At 37.1% G+C, this 22,123-nt stretch overlaps 1 protein-coding gene across 2 annotated transcripts in view; it reads right to left on the reverse strand.

Moving 5' to 3' along the window:
- LOC146520260 (uncharacterized) overlaps positions 1–18,066 on the reverse strand; it is a 160,044-nt gene extending 141,978 nt beyond the window's left edge. The window contains exons 1-2 of one of the 2 annotated variants that reach the window (XM_085157704.1): positions 17,996–18,066; positions 17,613–17,922 (exon numbers count right to left, since the gene is read on the reverse strand). In XM_085157704.1, coding sequence (XP_085013830.1) covers positions 17,613–17,922; positions 17,996–18,041 — 356 coding nt within the window. In that variant the 5' untranslated portion in view covers positions 18,042–18,066. Of the gene's footprint in view, positions 1–13,003; positions 13,314–13,405; positions 13,474–17,612; positions 17,923–17,995 lie in introns of those variants that run through there. The other variant, XM_085157702.1, reaches the window with a different exon arrangement.
- Positions 18,067–22,123: the final 4,057 nt, after the last annotated feature.

Consider the following 22,123-nt stretch of genomic DNA (forward strand, 5'->3'; position numbering starts at 1 on the left):
TTTCAGAAAATGGATATAGTTAGGCTGTAGTTGATTATCATTTTGATCATTATTCTCTGTTTTAAATAAGATGGTCAGCAAACAAGGACTTAAAAGAAGCAAACCTGCTAGACAGATTTTGCAGCCACTTCTGCAGAAATAGATATTTTCACTTTCTGCTGGCAGCAAATATTTTGACTCAAGATAATTAAGTTAATTCTATGGATAAATATTATACTGTACTCATCTTACTCTAACTATTACATGTGACCATTTAATTCTGAATTAGATCACACTTGTCTGTATAATTAATTTCACTATTCCATGTATTTAATTACATGAGCCAAGGTCCAGCTCACTCAGAACTACAGAGAATATGGTTTATGCTGAAGCTGAACTGACGCGCTGACCAATCATTCTAATCTAATTTAATCTTGAATAAAAAATTCTGAATTCAAAATGTATTTAAACCACAGACATACAGAGAAATATGGAGCCCCAAGAGCAAAAAATAACTCAGGAAATGAAACAGGACTGTAAAATGCAAAGGTGCACTTGGTACAGATTTAACGTTTAAACAAATGATTTGAAACTGAGCTGTTCTTTAAATTTAAGGTTTTGTCTTGAAATAACTGTTTATTTACTCCCATATTTTTTTTATATTCATACTCTGTATGACTACAAAATCTTCATATGGGGAAGTAAAATGCACTTTTGTTCCAGTTTCACTTTTGTCTGGCATTGGGAGCAGAAAGATGATAAACAGCTGAGTCTTCAGTCCTCAGACTGTTCATCTGCAGATACAGCTGCTGTTTGCTGTTGTCTCTGGAGATGATAAAACGGCCTTGAAATGACTGATAATAAAAGATGTTGCGACTGTTATAATGGCTTGTAAGCCACCCCAGTCGTTTTCCAGGAGCCTGTCTGAGGCCATATAGTAGCTGCTGAAGGTGAATCCAGATAAAAAAAATTACACTGTGTTAATTGGTTACTCTTGTCAGCCACAAGAGAAATCAAAAAGACACATAATACAATTCTAAAGTGTCAGAGTTTATCTGTCACTGACGCAGTCACACACTTTACTTCAATTATGAAGACATTCCTGGTGTCTGTTTGGAAAAAAAGGAACTTTGCATTTGCAGTTTCTTATGTAAACAGAATGATGCATTTTTGTTCTTTACTACACATAAGTATAGTGACATCTCTTTGATGCTTGTACAGATGTGAAGCTGTCTTGTCGTGGCTGCAGTGTGAGAATAACTATTCAACAAGATAAACTGCAACTGCAATCAAATTAATTGAACACAAATGATGTTGAAATCCTGCACATGGACATTGTTTGCAGTTGTTGTTTGTAGTGAGCGTTCCACAAGGATTCACTTGGACTAAAATGTTCTTCCAGGTGCAAAAATAAAATTAATTCTAATTGTTTTCTTAGAGGAATGAATGAGATGAACACAGGATTAACAACTACTAATCATCAGTCTTACAGATAGTAGACTTTGAATAAGTGTAAGTGCTACTGGTGAGATACATTGGCAGATACATGTAGAAAGGTGTCATGGTACTGCTGCTTAGACTCTGAAAGGTTTCTGTACAGATCTGCTGATCGTTTGTGTTACTGTGGCTGTCTGGCACAGTAGTACCCAGCTGTGTCTTCAGGCTACGGATTTTGGCCTTTTAAAGTCACTGTGTTGTTGGAAGAATCTAATTCAAAACTGAACTTTGAACTCTGAACACAGTCCTGACTCATCCACTCCAGTCCTTTCCCTGCAGGCTGTCTGATCCAAGCTATGCAGTAGCACAGAACAGAGACCTGACAGGTGATGGCCAGATGCTGACCTGGCTGCACTAAGACACAGACTGGCTGTGTCAACTATTCACACTTCACACATGTTGAAAAACAAAATGTGTTGTCATAAATTCTCAATTCATATTAAAAAGAACTGCTGAACATGACAGATTTAAACACATTCACATTTACTGACTCACATTCAGCTGTCAAGAGCAGTAGTAGAGTTTGCTTGTGAACCTGATGTGCTCGATCAGTGTTGCCAACTCCTCAGTAAGGAAAAATCGCTATTGGTTGTCCTAAAAGTCGCTAGAAGTCGCTAAATGACGTCATCACCTAATTTGCATAATTGGTCATGCTAATGTAATTGTAACCTATGCTGCTGGAGAGAGAGAAATAACATCATGGACGAGACATAAAGTGAGCAAAAAAACGTCCTAAATGCAGTTAGAATTTATTTAGAACTACAAATTAAATTTCTTTTAGCAATTATTGTTTTTTGTAATGTCACAATTCAACCCTGCTCCTTAATCCGGGCCTGGACCCGGCAAAAGTGACCCGAAATAGGCACTCTGGTGGAGTTACTTTGTGGTGTGTGTGTTTATAGGTAGCGATATTGCGCTTTCACGTCTTTTTTTTAGCGACTTTTCTTGGAAAAAAAGTCGCTAGGGGGGTCTGAAACTCGCTTAAATATAGCGACAAAGTCGCTAAGTTGGCAACACTGGCTGCGATCTCCACTCCAGTCTGATGTCATGTCTTTATGAATAACAGGAACATAGAATCAAACATCTAAAGCATCAGTGTAACTGTGAAAGAATTCTTGGAATATATGTATACAATATATTGATTTCAAAACTCCATCAGCTTATCTACCCATATAATAGATTACACTTCATCACTGTTTTGTAGTACAATGACCAGAGATGGGCAGTAACGCGTTACTGTAATCTGATTACTTTTTTCAAGTAACGAGTAAAGTAAGGGATTACTATTGCAAAAACGGTAATTAGATTACCGTTACTTTCCCGTAGGAACGCTGCGTTACTGCGTTATAAAACCGTGATTTTTTTTGCGAGAATGTCTCATGACAGTGATGTAAGTGTGACGTTTGTGACAACAGCTGTGTGCAGATCAACAATGGATCATATATCGATGTGCGGAGAGAGTATGAGCATGCAGCGTTTTAAAGCTTGGAAGTACTGACCTTACTTTGAGTTTGATTCCATAAAAAGTGACAAAAACATTAGTGTCCGTTGTGCCTGGGAAGAAAACTTCTTTTTACAGCGAAAAAAACCCCTAAACTTCCAAGCAAGCACCGAGTAGCTACGCTGTAATGGGAAACTCACAGAGAAACTCGCGGATTCTTCCACTGACCGCTGCACACCTGCACTAGGGTAACCCTCCGCCTACCCAACTCCTGCTTTACAGGTGAAAATAGAGCAACAGGACCGCTAGTCTTTGACTTTATTTATTTTCTGCTGTGTTTTACATGCATCTATTTGAAAGACTGAGTGTAAACACAAAAAATATTTTATTTTATGTGCAGGAATGTGCAGAAAATAGGTTTAAATGTTAAACTAATTTCTTCCAGTCAGAGAATGTTCCAGATAATTAAATTTTACTTGATGCATAAAGTTAAAAGATTAAAACTAATAAAACAAGTTTTAAAAAGAGACTTTTCCATTTGATTACATTTTGTATGATGGATTATGCAGAAAAAGTAGAATTGGGCTGAAAGATCTATCGCTTTATCACCTATTCAGGTGAATAATCATGTTTTTAAAAAGTAACTAAGTAACTAAGTAATTAATTACTTTTGAAAATAATTAATCAGTAAAGTAACTGGATTACTTTTTGGGGGAAGTAATCAGTAATTAGTTACTGATTACTTTTTTCAAGTAACTTGACCAACACTGACAATGACACTGATAGTTCTGTGCACTGCAGCTTATAAAAACACATGCAAATAGAGAAAACAAATTCATATTAAGAATCCACTGTAATCAAATAAAGTTCCCACACATTGACAAGAAGGACAATTCAGCTATCGAGTACCAAAAACAGGAATATCTCAGCTGTGTCCATCTTCTATAATGACTGTAATACTTGGAATGTTTCCATAATCTCAAATATATTATTATTATCATTATTATTATTATTATGGACAAACCTATTTACCCCCCCCCCCCCCCGCCGCCAAAAAAATATATATATATCAATGTGCAATGTATATTCATTGATTGTACGAAATTTCTTAGTTCTTAAAAACATTATTGTTTTTAATTTCTTGGTAAATCTGCTCAAACACATTAAAAGTACATGATCAGGATCATAAATCATAAAAAAAACCTTGTATGTACTTTTGCAAATAAATGTACATAGAATATGAGAAAGTTTTCATGACACCTGCATTTTTACATTTATTACTTGTGTGTGGTTGTGTGTTGCTTGTTGCTGAGTATTTGTGCAGGTCTGTCAGTGGTTTGTATCACTGTGCGCATACGCACACAGTAATAAACAGCTGTGTCCTCAGGCTGCAGATTCTGTCCTGTTATTGTCACTGTTTGTGCAGAAGTGTCTCTGCTCACACTGAACTTGTTCTTTAAAGCATTATTGTTAGCAGTGTTCCCACTAGCCCACATGCAGTTAATCCAGTCCATTTGCTTTCCATCACACTGTCTGACCCAACATGTTCCATAGTTGCCATCAGTCACAGAATAACCAGAGACCCGACAGACGATGGTCAAAGGCTGTCCAGGCTGCATAACCCTTGAATCTGGTTGGATGAGATCAATACTGTACACACCTGTGGAAACAGAAACCAACATTATCACCATCCTTTATATGAATATTCAGTGTTTCTAATGTGTTTATTATATTAAATCCACCAAAAGTTCCTCACAGGATCCAGCAGCCAGCAGCAGTATCAGAGCAAACATGATTGATGCTGAAGCTGAAATGATGTGAGCTCATTCGTCCTATTAGTGAAACACAGAATCACTAATCCCCTTTTCACCACTTTTTTATTTGCATATTTTTAAATAAATTATATTTACATATAATATTATATTTTCCTTTTGACAAGACTGTATGGCAAAGTGTTTTTATTTCAATGACATTGAACATGACATTGTTTATTGTAGTTTGACCATGTAGATGATTAGCATAATAAACCATTTTGTTTTTCAAGTTTAAAGCTTTTTCAAATAGAATGTAGTTTATTTTCATGGAAACTGAAATTAATATGATTTTTTTTCCATTGCCACTAAATATATTATTTTATTATGAATATAGACCAAGAAATGACTTATGATACATTTTTGTAACAAAATGTTAAAAAAAAACTTTTGTTTGTTTGTTATGTTTTTTTTTTAACTCAATGAAAAGTTCTAAATAAGGAAGACTTAATAAATGTCAGCTCCTCCAATGTTCTGACTGTTTTGCTGAAATCTGATTAAATCGAAACCAATCAAATCACCACTGATGATCAGAACAAAAACAAAAAGAAAGTAATCTCTAAAAGCCAGCTTTTAGTTCAAAAGCTCTAATGTAATCTTTTCTTAAATTCTCTATATTTACTTTGACTTTTAATGGGGACAGAAATACATGATATTATAAAAATCTTTAGGGACAAAATATGTTCATTGTGCCTTTATAGTTTTGATTTTTTAAATATTTCATGTGGAAATTTAAGGAAACTGCATAAGGGGTTAGGGAGCTTCATAAAGCAATAAAACATTACCATGCAATTATTAGTTTAGGATTGTGTTATTTAAAATCCATCCATCCATTCGCTTCCGCTTCTCCTTTTCAGGGTCGCGGGGGGCGCTGGAGCCTATCCCAGCTGTCATAGGGCGAGAGGCGGGGTACACCCTGGACAGGTCGCCAGTCTGTCGCAGGGCCAACACACAGGGACAGACAACCATTCGCACTCTCATTCACTTGCACATTCACACCTAGTGGCAATTTGGATTATCCAATTAACCTATGCCCACAAGCTGCATGTCTTTGGACGGTGGGAGGAAGCCGGAGTACCCGGAGGGAACCCACGCAAACACGGGGAGAACATGCAAACTCCACACAGAAAGACCCCGGCCTGATGTTGGAATTGAACTCAGTTATTTGTTATTTAAAATGATTACTGCATTTTGTAAAATGTCCTAACAAATTCACTGTGAGTTTTGAACACAGCATTCAAACAGTCTTATTGTCTTTAAAAAACAGTTGCTATCTGGTGTCGTGTCTTGAGACGACATGTCTATAAACCTGTCTTGAAACGTCTTCGCAATTAGTAAGAGTACCATCTGCTTTTACTACAGTCAGTAATCAGGAGCGATTTACCAAAGTGTTTCAGTGTTTAGGCAAATACTGCTTGACAAATAGTAAATTTGGAAGAGATGGCCTTGAAAATAAACTTTTTTCGTCACAGTCCAGAGTTTTCTGTGGCCTCTTAAGTAAAACCACATTTGACACATGCCATTCACTGCCTCTGGAGAAAGACTATTTAAATCAGAAAGAACATTTACAAGTGAACCCAAGCAGAAACCTTCTTAGCATGAACACTGACTGGGAAAATCTTTAATAATACACAGTTACCATTGTATTTCTATTTTATTATTTTCCCATTGTGCGTAGTTGTGTGTCTCTGCTTGCTGAGTATTTGTGCAGGTCTGTCAGTGGTTTATATCACTGTGTGTTAATGGCGTGCACAGTAATAAACAGCTGTGTCCTCAGGCTGCAGATTCTGTCTTCTTATTGTCACTGTTTGAGCAGAAGAGTCTCTGCTGATGCTGAACTTGTTCTTAAAAACATTGTTATGGTCCCTGCTCCCATCATACCAAAAGTGTAAAATCCATTCCAGTTGTTTTCCTTCATTCTGTGTGACCCAAGTATTAGTAATTCCATTGTATTTAGTAGTGTGAATTGACCAAAGCTTCTCACAGGATGCAGTAGCCAGCAGCAGTATCTGGGCTGCAGAGAACATGGTTGTTACTGAAGCTGAACTGATATGAGCTCTTCTGCCCTCTCACTGATGCAGCCACATACTGCACAGTGTTGTGGAAGTGCTTGGTGTTCATTACAATAAAAGGAATGTGATTTGAAATGCCATAGTTGAAACCACAGTTGAACAGATCAAATCTACACGAATTTTTGTGTTTTTATCTCTCTTTATTTCTCAGTTTTTTGTATTATTGTAGGGTCTTTACCTTACAAGATAAAGTTCCTTGAGGCATCTTTTGTAGTGATTTTGCACGATATAAATAAAATTGAATTGAATTAAACTCAAGACATTTTGTATTAAGTGTATTGTTGGGATAGATACATTAGCAGAATTTATTATTATTATTGAATCTTGAAAAAAATAGCAAAACTCAAAACAAGGATGTTGTTTTGAGGGTGAATTCAAATAGGATTTTGTACAGCTGCTCAAACACTTTCAGTCATTGTGTGTCTCGAGCACAATAATAAACAGCAGAATCTTCAGTCTTCAGATTGTTCATCTGCAGATACAGGTGCTGTCTGCTGTTGTCTCTGGAGATGGTAAACTGGCCTTGAACCGACTGAGAGCAATAAGTGTTGCTACCACTGCCCCAGATGTGAGCAATCCACTCCAGCCCTTTGCCCGGTGCCTGTCTGATCCAATCCATACGGTAGCTGCTGAATGTGAATCCAGAGGTTGTGCAGGTCAATTTATGGGATTCTCCAGGCCTTTTATCCACTGGTCCAGATTGTGTCAGAGTCTGAGAATTTACACCTGTCAATAGAAACATTCAGGCAGATAAGAAAAGAAAATTAAATACTTTCAGCACATGTAAAAAGAACATTAAAATATTTTTAGTAGAGTTCAGCCTGCACAGTAGAAAGTCGGAATTAGCAGCACTGTCTTAGAGTCCATCTTGTTAAACTCTGTCAGTCCACTGTTCTCTGCAGACTCGCAGCAGTAAGATAAGTAGGTGGAAGTCATCTCAATATTTGCATAGGAAACATCAAAGGTAGAAATACATGAACGCAATATAGATAAAATCTTGGAGAAGCTCATGGCTCTTCAACTGGAAATTGATAGACCTGGTGACCAGTGATGGACATTAACCCTTTCATGCATAGTGGTCACTGCAGTGGACAACTATTCAAAGGCTGTTTTCTTGTATTTCTGTCAGTGTTGATGGTATATTTACACATAAACCATGACTTTAGAGTACATATTTAAAAAAAAATCAAGTTCAAAATACACATACAAGTTCAAAAAGCTGGAGGCTGACAGGAACAACAAAAAATTCTACTTGATATCGGGACTGTTTGACTATTTGTCCATATCCTTCCAAGGTCGCCTGCGTAGGCTGCGGACTGTTGACTTTCGCTTAACTGGGTGAAAGGACACTTTCTGAAGCTGAACACAGGCCACACATACACTCGCGCACACACACTGGTACAGATACACACTCACCCACCCCCCTCCATCCCAAACGCCTGTGGAAGCAGATTTATTTTCTTATGTATTAATCACATATTTTAATCATATCACATTAGTATAGCAAGAGCACTCCTGTCACTTAGTTGTATGCATGTGCACTACAGATGGGCCTTGTGCTCTACACACACAGTGAGGCCATTGTAATGGGAGACCTTAAACAGGTACTCTTTCTCCTTATCAGGGATGTAAATCTTTAGGTGATGGCTAAGCAGGAAACAAGGTAATAATTCTCTCTGTGAGGGAGGAGGTATAGCCCCCTGTGAGATGGGTCAACATGTAAGAGTTGTGGAATGTTTTTTTGTTTGGGAAGCTATAAAAGAGTTCAGGGCAGTGTCCATCCTCAGAAAACTGTTTGGTGTTTGATCTGAACATCTTCTCCACTGCAGTGCTTTTCTTTTTCTTTTAATAAATCTGACTTCAAAAGACACACTCGCCTAGTAGTTGCAGTTTTGTTTAAGATTTTCTACAACACTTTTTTTGTATTGTCCTCAAACTGGTCTCCCAGTTAGGAGCTCAGTTTGAGTAGAGTTCTTTTTTTCTCCTCTTGGCCCCTGATGTGTGCACTTTCACTGATTTTCCTCTGGCGCGGCTACATCTGCTTGTTTTGTTTTGTTTTTTTCAATTACAACTTACAAATAAACGTAAAGTGTAAAAGTTACACATTCATCAATAAATAAAATAAAAATAAACTGAGTTAACTCACTACAAGTATGTGTGCTTGTAAATGTACACTGTTCACATTTAAATAGCACTTTTGTAGTCTTAATAACCACTTTTAACTGCAAGTCACACTCTAACAATACATTTAGAATGACCAGTCATTCTAACAAACATGTCTTTGGTCTGTGGGAGAAAGCTGACATAAACCCATACAAGTACAGAACATAAATTTGATCTGGGAACCTGGCAGAGCCCTCTGACTTCTCTATGACCTGTGGTTTTTATGAGCACCATATATGATCCCGCTTATGCTTTTTGTTACGCCTTCATTGTTTTAAGATAACCCCATGACCTTTTAGGACCTGTCTCTAGGCAAACCTGGGCATATGTGGTGAACACACAGACATTTGATTGAACATTATGTAAGGGTTAATTAATGGTTTTTCTTTCCTATTTTTTTTTCTAGCATCTCCTGTCCATTTGGTTTATATCAAACTAAGAAAAAAAATAATGTCACATCTCAACTTCATCAGTAATGAATGAGCAAATAATACAATTTTGTTGTGTTGGTTAAAGCTTTTACTAGCTTACCTCATATGGTATTTTAACATCTTTTTATATATACAGAAGTAAAACGTAAATTTAATGTGCAAGTACCAAACGGACTGCAACTTCAGAAAACACTTGCAAAAAGAAAAATGCTGCAAAAAGAAAAATGCTGCAAAAAGAAAAACGCTGCAAAAGCACACACAACACAACGGAAATGTTTCTGGGGAGACAATAACCGGACGGACCAGTTGCATGAACCAAAACATGCTAACAAGTGCACTGGGACTGGGAGACACTTCAAAGAAGTGGAAGCGGAGCGGCCAAAGAGTAAACTTTCAAAGGTAAGTACTGAATATTATGTCACTTATTTATGTGCAAATGTTTAATAATGAAGAACATTAAAACATTACTGTTGGCCACATGCCGGCAAAGTTATGTGACATTAGTGATGTTTGTACTTTCAGCGTTTACTTTGTTTTAAAGCCTTTACTTTAAAATATACGCCGTTCGATAGTCGACCTTAATCTTACAGAGAATCTGATGATTTTGTGGATAATTAAAGTCAGTCATATATATATTCAAACACAACAGGCTGAAAGTCAGTGATGCTGCTCGGTTTGCAGTCCTGAATATTGGCACAAGCAGGATTCACTGCACTGTTAATGTTAGCTATGTTATATTGCTGCCTCTGTTCGGTGGTGTCGAGCCAAACGGACTTTAACGTGTGTTTGAACGAGCTGACGTTCACTCGTTAAGCTGAAAGAAAGATGCTTTAATCACAGGAGTCACAACATGTGTCCACTGTACCATCTGGGAACTCTTCTTGTTTAGCACTCGTAAATAACACAAACACTAATCCTACCTTCTCCTTGTGCTGTTTTGTAGCAGTGTATACACCTGAGACTGTCACCTGTCTGTCTGTCCTGCACTCTCTCTCTGTTTCTTTCTCTCTGATTGTGGAATAAAAGTATGAACATGTATTTATAAGTTACACTTGTGTTTGAATCCTGCAGCTTATCACATGTTTGATTTCCATGTGTGGCAACTGCAAGTGTCCAGAGTGAGGACAGACTGAGGGACCCACTGCTGCACATCATCTGTGAGGCTTTGCACCCCTGATGATCCACCAGGACAAACTCAGCAGTGTGTGAGGAAGAGGAGGAGGAAGAGCCAGCAGCAGCTGACAGATGGAGAGAATAGACAGACTGTTCCCTGTTTGTGAAGGACTGCTAGGAAAGCTTAACATAACTAACTGTCTGTCCTGAATCAGTCTTATTAGGTAATGTTCAAATAATTGTATCATTCCAGTGTTTTCAGTGTGGGAGAAAGTACTCAGGGCCTTCAAGTTACACACTATGAAAGGCAGCAACAAGTTTAATATTCAGGACCTAAAGTATGTATCAGCAGCAGAATGGAGCTAAAAATAAATGTTTGTTTCAGTTCTATGAAGCTTTGAGTATTTTGGATTAGTAGCACTGCTGTGTTTGTTGCATCATATTGCTGTAATTGTTTACATGCTTTATATATTCTGAGGTAGTTGATCTATAGTGTTACATCGTATTCTATAAGGATGTTATGTGTTTGTATACTTTGTGCCCAGTTTTGTCCATGCGTGTAGTAGAACTCAGGCGCAGAGCAGAGTTCAGGGGAAAGCAACGTTTATTACACAACCACCAGGTGCAGATTATACAGTGAGGGGAACGGGGGTCCTAAATCCGAAAGGGAGGTCCGGGATTGGAGTCACAAAACACGCTGGCTCTTCTTCTTTACAGCAGTAGAAATAACAGGTTAGTCACGGGTCCGGGGACAAACTGTGCACAGGAGAAAATAAGGTTACACGGAGATCGCAGGAAGTCTACAAAGGCTTAAGGGATTCGAGGCAGAGGTTCACTAACGTGTCTAGCATAATCATCCAGCGGTGAGGCTGTCTGCATCCCGGCCTTAAGAGTCCAACCCGTAATCAGAGCCTGACGAGATGCAGGTGTGTGCCAAGGGCGGGAGCCTGCAGTGAGCTCCGCCCTGGCAGGGAGGAGAGAGGAGAATGTACACAAAACACATGTGGCCTTGTGGAGCTGGCCGGGCAGACACGGGGACCATGACAAGTTTAAACCATTTAGCAGAAGTCAGCCTGTTTAAGGCTCTGATATCTATTCTGTATGACTTAAAGCAGTTATGACATGGTCTGATTTTCTCACCCAATAAAGGAATATTTAATATATCAGTCTACTCTTCATTCTATCAGAAACAGTTATCACAGCTCGTACATTTGCTTCTTCCACACATTTATAAGCATTGAGCCAAATTTAGTAATGCCAACATATTAAAAGAACAATATTTGTCTCTTATATATAATACATCTATATCTACACTGTCACAGATACTTGTCTTTAAGTGAAGATTTAAGGTGATAGGAAATATAAAATAAATGCAACTTGAATCTTTACTGAAGCTCAGTGTTTGGCACAGAATTCATGTCACTGCTGTAATAACTAATAATGATTAATATAATATTGGCCATATTATATTTACATTACCAAAGTGAGATGACTTTAGTCTCATGAACAACATTAGCTAATTGTTATTGACTAGCTAATCTTAAATGACTGTTCAGATACAGAAATGAAAGCCCAACAATCATGTTTTACAGTCCTGTGGTCTCAGCCTCAGATACTTATCAAATCACACAAAGCTCATGTAGAAACAAATGTACAAAATATGTTCTCCTTTATTTCTGTCACACAAAGCTGTATGAAACGTTTCCAGCTGTTAGTATCATGGTTGCTAGGCAACCTGGGCAGCGCTATGGAGGCTAGACCATCCCATTTCACAAGCCTACAAGCCTCGCACTTCCCGCCTCAGCGGTCTTTGAGTACGCAGCCCTTGAGGACCGTTAAGGCTGCATACTTTAAGGCTGCAGACCCTGAATTGGGAAACAGTCACTGAATTGGGATACAGCCATACATACATGTTTTGGTTCGTGCAACTGGTCCGTCCGGTTATTGGCTCCCCAGAAACATTTCCGTTGTCTTTTTTCCTATTTCCGTTGTGCCTTGTGTGCTTTGCAGTGTTTTTCTTTTTGCAGTGTTTTTCTTTTTGCAGCGTTTTTCTTTTTGCAGCATTTTTCTTTTTGCAGCATTTTTCTTTTTGCAAGTGTTTTTCTTTTGCAGCATATTTCTTTTTGCAGCATTTTTCTTTTTGCAAGTGTTTTTCTTTTTGCAGCATTTTCTTTTTGCAGCATTTTTCCTTTTGCAAGTGTTTTTCTTTTTGCAGCATTTTTCTTTTTGCAAGTGTTTTCTGAAGTTGCAGTCCATTTGGCCTCTCAGGGCCACCGTATGCAAGAACTAAAAACTATTTCAACTCCTATTTTCCCTCTCATTAAGGGCTTTGTGTTCTCTCAATAGGGACACAACCTTTGGTATATGTAGCCTATAACTCGAATCTATAAAAAAGTACATAACAAGTTAGTTAAATGTGAAGGGTTTCCAGGAAACATACAGTTAGGATGAGGAAAGCATGTGTTTTTGTACAGCTACCCAAAGTACTTCAGTCACTGTGTGTGTCGGGCACAATAATAAACAGCAGAATCTTCAGTCTTCAGACTGTTCATCTGCAGATACACCTGCTGTCTGTTGTTGTCTTTGGAGATGGTAAAATGGCCTTGGACTGACTGAGAGTAGTAAGTGTTGCTACCATCACTCCAGATGTAAGCAATCCACTCTAGTCCTTTTCCAGGAGCCTGTCTGATCCAGTCCATACCAAAGCCAGCGAAGTTATATCCAGAGCCTGTACAGGTCAATCTGTGGGATTCTCCTGGTCTTTTAACTGCTGAGTCAGATTGTGTCAGAGTCTGTCCTTTTATGCCTTTTTAGAAATAAAAAACTCAGTAAAAAAAAGGGAAAGGTAAATCATTTTTATTACCCATTATATGATATATATTTAAGGAAGAGGTTTACCTGCACAGACTGTTAAAAGTAGTAACACTGTAGTAGTCCTACAGTCCATCTTGTTTAACTGTGTCTGTCCACAATTGTCTCAAGTTTGAGCTAAATAGAGTTCAGTTAAATAGTGGTGGGGGACATCTAAAGATTTGCATTGACTCCTCCTGAACAGTAGAAGAGTCTTTTCGCCCAAAATGTTACTTAGGATTTCAGATGTTTTCATTTTAAAACTTTTAATCTAAGACATTTGGCTTTTTCTCAAAAAGCACATTTACAAAATTTAAAGCTGAACCACAGGTCACATATGAGTCATTAATGATCACTGAAGGTTCACAGTTTTAATAATATTAACTGTAATACTCCTTTTTATATGTTGTTAGTTTTTTTCTTAATAACTTGTGCAACAAACAAGGGAAAGGTAGCACAAACATGAGAGACCAAAAAGCCACATTAAATGAAAATTTTGAAACTTGCTGCAGATAAATTTGACACAAGTTTTTTTTTTCTGTAAATGTATTTTGAACATATATTTTATATTCCATTCCTGGCTGTAATGTTGTGAATTTTTACCTGCTTTCAGAGCTTTAAGGTTTTTTATGTTGATCCGAGTCTCACTATGAAAATAAATAAATAAATAAATAATTGTGGAGAAAATGTTTTTGGTATTAAATATTAAAATATGATGAGATTTATTCATTGAAATGAGCACCATGCCAGATGTAATATATATTAATACACTGTAATGTTGAAGTATTTAATGTTTCTTCTTTTAACATTTGATTACAGTTAGTTTCAGCATTGTGATGCTGTATATGGACGCTCAGTACCTACAATCAGTGAGTTTGGTCACATTGAAATATATGTGTTTCTGGCAGAGGGACACTGATTAATATTTCTTTTCTTTCCTTAATTACACTGCTGTTTTATCTTACTTTTTTCTTTTACTCTTTTTCGCTCTTTTATCCTGTTTTGTTAAAAAAAAAAATAAAAACTTATGAGCAAACATCCTCTTCTCTGCTAAGGACACTGGAGAGACTCCTACTAGCTAATTGACAAAATGAAGCCCTCTTCCTGTGCACTTGATATCCTGCTGATGAGATCCGTAAAGGAAATTTTTCGATCTGTCAGCCCACAAAGTCTAATCTAATCTAATTAAGACATCATTACTGACAGGTTGTGTCCCTGCTTATTTACCAAAATTTTAAAAATCCTCTCTGGACACAAAAGTCTCTGGATAATTTTAAACAAATTTTCAAACTCCCTTTCTCCCTAAGGATTTAGAAAATGGTTGTTGCTGAACTAACAGAAATGCTTCCGTCGACCTACCTGTATAAAACAGACCACAGCACAGAGATGGTGCTTCACAGAATGAAGATGAATTATTGTTGGTAGCTGCAGTTGCCATTTTTTTCTTTTTTTATTTGAGTGCTGCACTGTGTTTTACTGACTCACAGTGCAGCACTGGATTTGAACTGGATTTGTGTTTATTTGGCCCAGAGGTTAATGAGATTATCATGTCTTCCTACTGATGATTTTTAACAATTATAATGTTTTTATATTTGCTTTTAATTGACCCTCTTTTAGGTTCTTAATTCTCTTTATGTCCCATCTGCTTGCAGTTATAGCTTTCCAGTGATTTTCACCTTCTTCTTCTTCTTTTTGTTCTTATTAATATTCATCACTGGGTTTTGAAATGCCTTCTTGGCCTCTAGCTTGATCTGTGTTTTGCTTGAATTTACTTTTTGTCAAAATATAAAATCAGCTTTGTTGCTTTTGTTAGACAATGACTTTATTTCTGAGCATTGTTTTCAGTGGTGCAGTATAGGAGTTTTTTGGGGACTTTGATGAGTCCCCCTTCCTCTAAACAAAAACAAACAATGTCTTTGCCTGTCCACTATTCTCTTACACTTGACATCAGGCAGTTAAATAGACGTCAAAGACATCTAAGTATTTGCATTGACTCCTCCTTAAAACTAGGAGACTTAAAATATTCAATAATTAATGTGAAGCCACATTTACACTAGTTTCTTTTCAAAAATCACATTAACAAAATGTACAGGCATTGATAAAAAAGGAAACTCAATATTTACATCTGCTGTTTTAACAAACACTCTGGAAAAGATCTAAGATCTGTATCAGTCCTCTGTCACTTGCCTTCTGGTAAATGGTCGTCTTTTATGACAACTCTATCTATAATACATATTTGCAATGTCTCGCCTCATGTTTTCAGCTCAGAGGAGGACTTGCCTAGTTTATATCTCTTAAAATTCTTCTAAGTGATGCGTCATTCACATTTAAAAGACACAACATTCGTCTTTCACCCAGTCACACAACCACTTTTTTCTGCACTTAAGTGCTTACTATCTAACGTTCTCACTCCAATGGACCAGAGAGATGCATCAGAGAGAACTTGGGATTCAACGTCTTGCCTAAAGATACAGAATCGAGCAGCAAGGGCTCACACCAGCAACTTTCCTATTACATGTCATTACACGACTTGGTCTAGTATCTGCTAAGCTACAGCCAGCACCATAGAGACTGGCCAGTGGTGTGATTCTTGGTAGATGGGCAACAATATTTTTTTGCTCCACAATATGAGGTAAAGGCTACAGGTTACATTTTCTACCCCATGTACCTGAAAGAGTTTTTCACTAAAGACTACAATACCCAGAAGAGAAGAATTTAAGAGATCTTTACTAAAAATGTGATGATAGATGTCTACATGAACTTATTTATTTTTAATGATAAGAGTGTAGCTCTGGCACGGGGAGATATTTATCAAATGTACATATTTATTCATACAACAATACACACCTTTGTCCTTTCTTGTAGTTAAATAAACATAAGAACTAATCATATCAAGGTTTGTGACAAATCACATGTAGCATTACTCTGATTATATCTTCCTGAGTATTTGTGCAGGTTTGTGTGGCCCAGAGACTCACACAGTAATAAACATCTGTGTCCTCAGGCTGTAGATTCTGTCCTGTTATTGTCACTCATCAACATCTGAATCACACATGAAGCTACAAACACAGCTGATCTACAGTAACTGTTTCCTAAAGGGACAGACTGAACACCAACTGCCCTCTAGTGTCCTGATACAATCTGCAACATTAGTTTTGAGTCGAAATTCTAAAACATGTTTTTATTTGTTTTTAGTTATTTGTTGATACTAGTTTCTCTGTCTGTGTGTAAGGGTCACTGAAAAGAATCTGTGGAAACAGAAATTAGCATTGTATCCATCACTCATTAAAGTACTTTGTGTTTCTAATGTGTTATTTGAGTGAACCCAGTAAAATAGGATGCAGCTGCAGTTTCAGAACTGCAGACAAGATTTTTGGTCTTGAAGCTGAACTGATATGACCCGCTTTGTTTCCTCACTGATCCACCGTCACATACTTTACTTAAATTGTTAGGGAGTGTAGTGCAGTGGTTTACACGTTCCCTGGCTTGTGCCCAAGAAGAGTTGTAAACTACCTGGAGGTTCTGTCAGAATCAGCCAAATCAAATATGCAGAGCTGCTGTTATGGTGTCTTTATGGTATCTTTATTCCTCTCCCTGCATTACAATCACTGCTGTAAATTGATCCTCATATTGTGTTTGTTTTATACAGCGTTTAAAGATCACTGGATTTGTCAGAACACTGTGATGAATTAGAAATTTAGTGTTTGTGTGGTTCAGTATGAAGCGTATTTTTCAGGTCTATTTGGTTGAAATACTTCGACGCTAACTCGTAAATAGTTAGACACAGTGGTGTGTTTTCCAAAAGTTGGTCAAATACATTTATTTTCTGTCTATCAGAGAATAACTCACCAGACAAATGTTAATTCAGACAATCATTATTCACATTTGCAACGGTTTTTCGGTTGTGTCTTGCAAGTTGCTGAGTATTTGTGCTTATTTGTCCTATTATATTTGCACCGTGGACCAAGAACTTCACAATTTAGTTTCTTTGTAAACTTGTCTGAGATAAAAATAGACTTTGTTTTGACTTAGTCTTTAAGTGTCTGCTACTTCAGTCTTCCAGCTAAAATCACGCATAAAGCTGCAGCTATCAGTAATCCATCTGTTTTCTAAAGGGAGAGATGAGACATGATGAGAACTGCAATAAATGTTTTTATTCCAAATTCTATGCATATTGTCCTATAAAAATTGAGTATTTCTTATTTCTTCTGACACATGGAGGATTTTGTACAGCAGCTGAAATAGCTCCAGTCACCGTGGCTCTCGAGCACAATAATAAACAGCAGAATCTTCAGTCTTCAGGCTGTTCATCTGCAGATACAGCTGCTGTCTGCTGTTGTCTCTGGAGATGGGGAACCGGCCTCTGACTGACTGAGAGTAGAAGCTGCCACTACTATCAGTGTAAATGTAAGCAATCCACTCCAGCCCTTTTCCAGGAGCCTGTCTGACCCAGCCCATATGGTAGCTGCTGAATGTGAATCCAGAGGCTGTACAGGTCAGTCTGTGGGAATCTCCTGGTCTTTTAACTGCTGGTTCAGACTCTGTAAGAGTCTGACCGTCAACACCTGTCAACAGAAATAAAGAGAGAGAATAAAAAAATAAAAAAATTACAATGATTTTTTTGGGTAAAAGCTTTACCTGCACAGCAGACAGTCAAAAGTATCAGCACTGTCTTACAATCCATTTTGATTAACTGTCTGTCCACTATTCCCTGCCTGCTTTGAGGAGTCTGATAAGTAGAGGTAGAAGAAAGGATATTTGCATCAGCTCCTCCTCAACAAGAAGATAGAAAAGTTGAATAAATAAAGAGTTTTTTACTCAAAGACACTGTACTTCATTCAAGAATATATATATATATATATATATATATATATATATATATATATATATATATATATATATATATATATATATTTAGATTTTATTCATTTAAAAGTATAGTTATTTCAGTGTGATAAAACATGTTCTTCCTTCTTATAAAGATTCATACTTTGTTACAGTCCTTATGGAATTTTTCAAATATAATTTAAAAATAAATGCAAATATAGGGAACACAAGCTCCTCTAGATTATGTTTGGCTGTTTAAATCTGGGGTACAGCTTAGTTCACACACTGATCTCACTGTTTTCTAAAGGTGGAGACTATCAGTAATAATAATAATAATAATAATAATAATAATAATAATAATAATAATAATAATAATAATAATAATAATAATAATAATAAACAGCAGAATCTTCAATCTTCAGCCTGTTCATCTGTAGATGCAGCTGCTCTCTGTTTTTGTTTCTGGAGAAGGTAAATTTGAACTGGCTGAGAATAACAGACTTTAGCAATGTCATAACTTCTCACACCTGCTCCTGTCGGCTGTTAGTTTGTCTTACACAAAATCTAAGTAAAAATCTTTCCCTTACAAGTAGAGACTTTGAAGCAATGGCCCCATCTTGTAGTTGGTACTAAAACTATGAATGATATTAGAGAAGTATGTTTTTCTCTGCTTTCAATTATGTTGTTTAGATAAATTGGAATGAATTTGGAAGTCACTGTTAATTTGTGTTGAACCTGGACAGTTGACATGCATTTTAATGTTGGATTCAATTTTCAAAACATGATGGCATATTCATTGAAATGAGGACTACACCGTATGTATTACAGACAAAGACTAATGCTCTGTGTCACTGTGATAAATAGAGGAAGTATTTTTTTGTATGACTCCTCTAGTATTTAAGTCACTGTGTACCCTTTGGCACAGTAATAAACTGCTGTGTCCTCGGTCTTCAGATTGTTCATCTGTAGATAGACTTTACTGCTGGAGTCATCTCTGGAAATAGTAAATCTACCCCTGACTGACTGGGAGTAATAGATAGGAGTACTAGCTGTATCTATATAAGCAATCCACTCCAGCCCTTTTCCTGGAGCCTGTCTGATCCAGCTCCACACTGAGCTTCCAAAGCTAAATCCAGATGTTGTACACGTGAGTCTGTGCGACTCTCCAGGTCTTTTGACAGCTGGTTCAGACTCTGTTATGGTCTGACCTTGAACACAACTTGAAACAAAGAGAGCAACTAACAGGAGTGTTAGCTTTCTGTAAGCCATGTTGACAGTGTGATGGGTATGTTTACAACTCTGCAGAACTCCTTTAAATATAATCATGTAATGAGATTCTCACTAGATCACTGACACTGTTTTTACATTAAGCTCCTCCTATCACATTCAAATTCTGTTTCTAAAATCAAATTTGAAGTTGTGAACTCAGATTAACAAATTTAAAAAAAAAATGTAATTCTCTTCCATTTAAGAGATTTGTTAAAATTGGAAATTTGAAATTAATTATCTATCCATAATTATTATGCCAGTAGTGACTGGTTCTCCATTGTTAATACAAACAAAGAAAACATTGGTAAAACCTTATGAAAAAAAATCCCTGACTTTTGTTATGGTAAATCTTAAATAAAATTACAACCACCAGGTGAGTGTGTCTTTTGAAGTGAGGTTTATTGAAAGAAAAAGGAAAAGAAAAAAAAAAACACTGCAGTGAAGCAAACGTTCAGATCAACCAACAAACAGTTTTCTGAGGATGGACACCAACCTGAACTACTTAAGGTCTCCCATTACAATGGCCTCACTGTGTGTGTAGAGCACAAGGCCCATCTGTAGTGCACATGCATACAACTAAGTGAGAAAGTGACATTACTATGACTAATGTGATATGATTAAAATATATGATTAATACATGACAAAAGAAATCTGCCACCACATTTTCCTGATAATGTTAGGCTCATTTACAAACTTCATATTGTCTCCAAATGTTTTAGTAAAGTGTGTGGCTGAACACACAGAAGCAAACTCTTTGTAAGGTTCCAGTCAGGTTTTAAAGCTAACTATAGCTCAGACACTGCTCTCCACAGATTTTCTGGCGGTCAGTGATAATGGTGATATTTTTGTGCTGGCAATCTCCCCCTCCCAATGATTTTAACCTTTATTATTATTATTAAGACAGATAGTAAAGGTGACAAAAGTAGGACTTTCTACAGATGCTTAAAGTACTTCAGTTACTATGAGTGTTAACAGCATAATCTTCAGTCTTCAGACTGTTCATCTGCAGATACACCTGCTGTCTGCTGTTGTCTCTGGAGATGGTAAATCAGCTTTGAACTGACTGAGAGTAGAACGTGGTGCCACCACTGGCCCAGATGTGAGCAATCCACTCCAGCCCTTTTCCAGTAGCCTGTGTGACCCACTTTTATCCAGATCTTGTAAAGGTCAATTTGTGAGCATCTTAATGATTTTCATAATAAATTTAAATAAATTATAAAGTTTCAGTAAACGGTTTTATCTGTACAGCAGACAGTCAAAAGTAGCAACACTGTCCTACAGTTTATCAAATCAAATAATAATGCAAATTTTTCCTATAAGTTATAATAATGGATTGCATTTATATAGCGCTTTTCGAGACCCTCAAAGTGCTTTACAATTCCACTATTCATTCACTCTCACATTCACACACTGGTGGACGCAAGCTACAGTTGTAGCCACAGCTGCCCTGGGTCAGACTGACAGAAGCAAGGCTGCCATCGGCCCCTCTGGCCATCACTAGTAGGCAGTAGGTGAAGTGTCTTGCCCAAAGACACAACGACCGAGACTGTCCGAGCCGGGGCTTGAACCAGCAACCTTCCGATTACAATACGAACTGCCAACTCTTGAGCCACGATCACCCCTTGATCCCTCGTTGTAGGGGAAAAAAAACTATTTTGCAATTTTGCAGTCTACCGTATCAAACTGTGAGTTCAGATCTTTCTTATATATAGAAGTAAAATACATCTGAATTAGTGTTGACCCCTCCCAGAAAGGATTCACTTGGAATGAACTTGTCAGATGTATTTTGTAAATACATACATTTACATGTATTTAAATGTATGTAAATATATAAATATATATTGTTAAAGTCTTTAGAAATGTCTTCTAATGAAATTTGACTAATTTGTTGAAACTTTCACTAATTCTAACTAATTCTGACCAACTAGGGGCTGACTAGTTAGTAAGCCAGTAAGGTTTTTTTTTTACATACCTTTGTGCTACTGAAAGCTAAAACTTCATGACACCAAAAGTCAAGAATGCTTCAGTATTCAAATTGTGTTTTCAGTCACAGAAATACCAGGAAATACTGCACCACAGAAAGTAATAACTCAGGAAATGAAACAGGTGTGACTGAGTGCAAAAACATAAAAATAAAAATGCTGCTTATGGTTCTGGCTCATTAAAAAAAAAAAAAAATGATATGAAACTGCTCTGCCTTTTTCTTTCAAGCTCATGATTTTATGTTACAAAAATGCTAACTGACTTATTCTTTCAAGATTGCTTAATACTCTAATTTGCTCTTTGGATTTTGCAGAACTGAAACTGTTAAATTTGTTAATCTCACTTTTCTCCACTGCACCTGCAGAAACAGCTGCTATCTGCTGTCAACTCTGGAGGTGGAGCTGTTGAAGTGAATGACTGCTACTGAGATCTGCATGCCAAATATCCTTGGGCAAGATACTAACCCCAAATTGCCCTCCGATGCGTTCATCGGAGTGTGAATGTGTGTGTCAATGTTTATCAGTTGCACTTGAGTTTAGTAGTGCTTGTATGAGTGGGTGAATGTGGCATGTTGTATAGATAGTATATATAAGAATCAGTCCATTTACCATTCAGTCCATAGTGGCAATAAAGCCACAAAAGAGACGGTGAGCAATTCAGACAGTCTGAAATGCCAACAAAAAAAAA

The sequence above is a fragment of the Neolamprologus multifasciatus genome, chromosome 4 (genome assembly GCF_963576455.1).
Source record: "Neolamprologus multifasciatus chromosome 4, fNeoMul1.2, whole genome shotgun sequence".
Taxonomy (NCBI): domain Eukaryota; kingdom Metazoa; phylum Chordata; class Actinopteri; order Cichliformes; family Cichlidae; genus Neolamprologus; species Neolamprologus multifasciatus.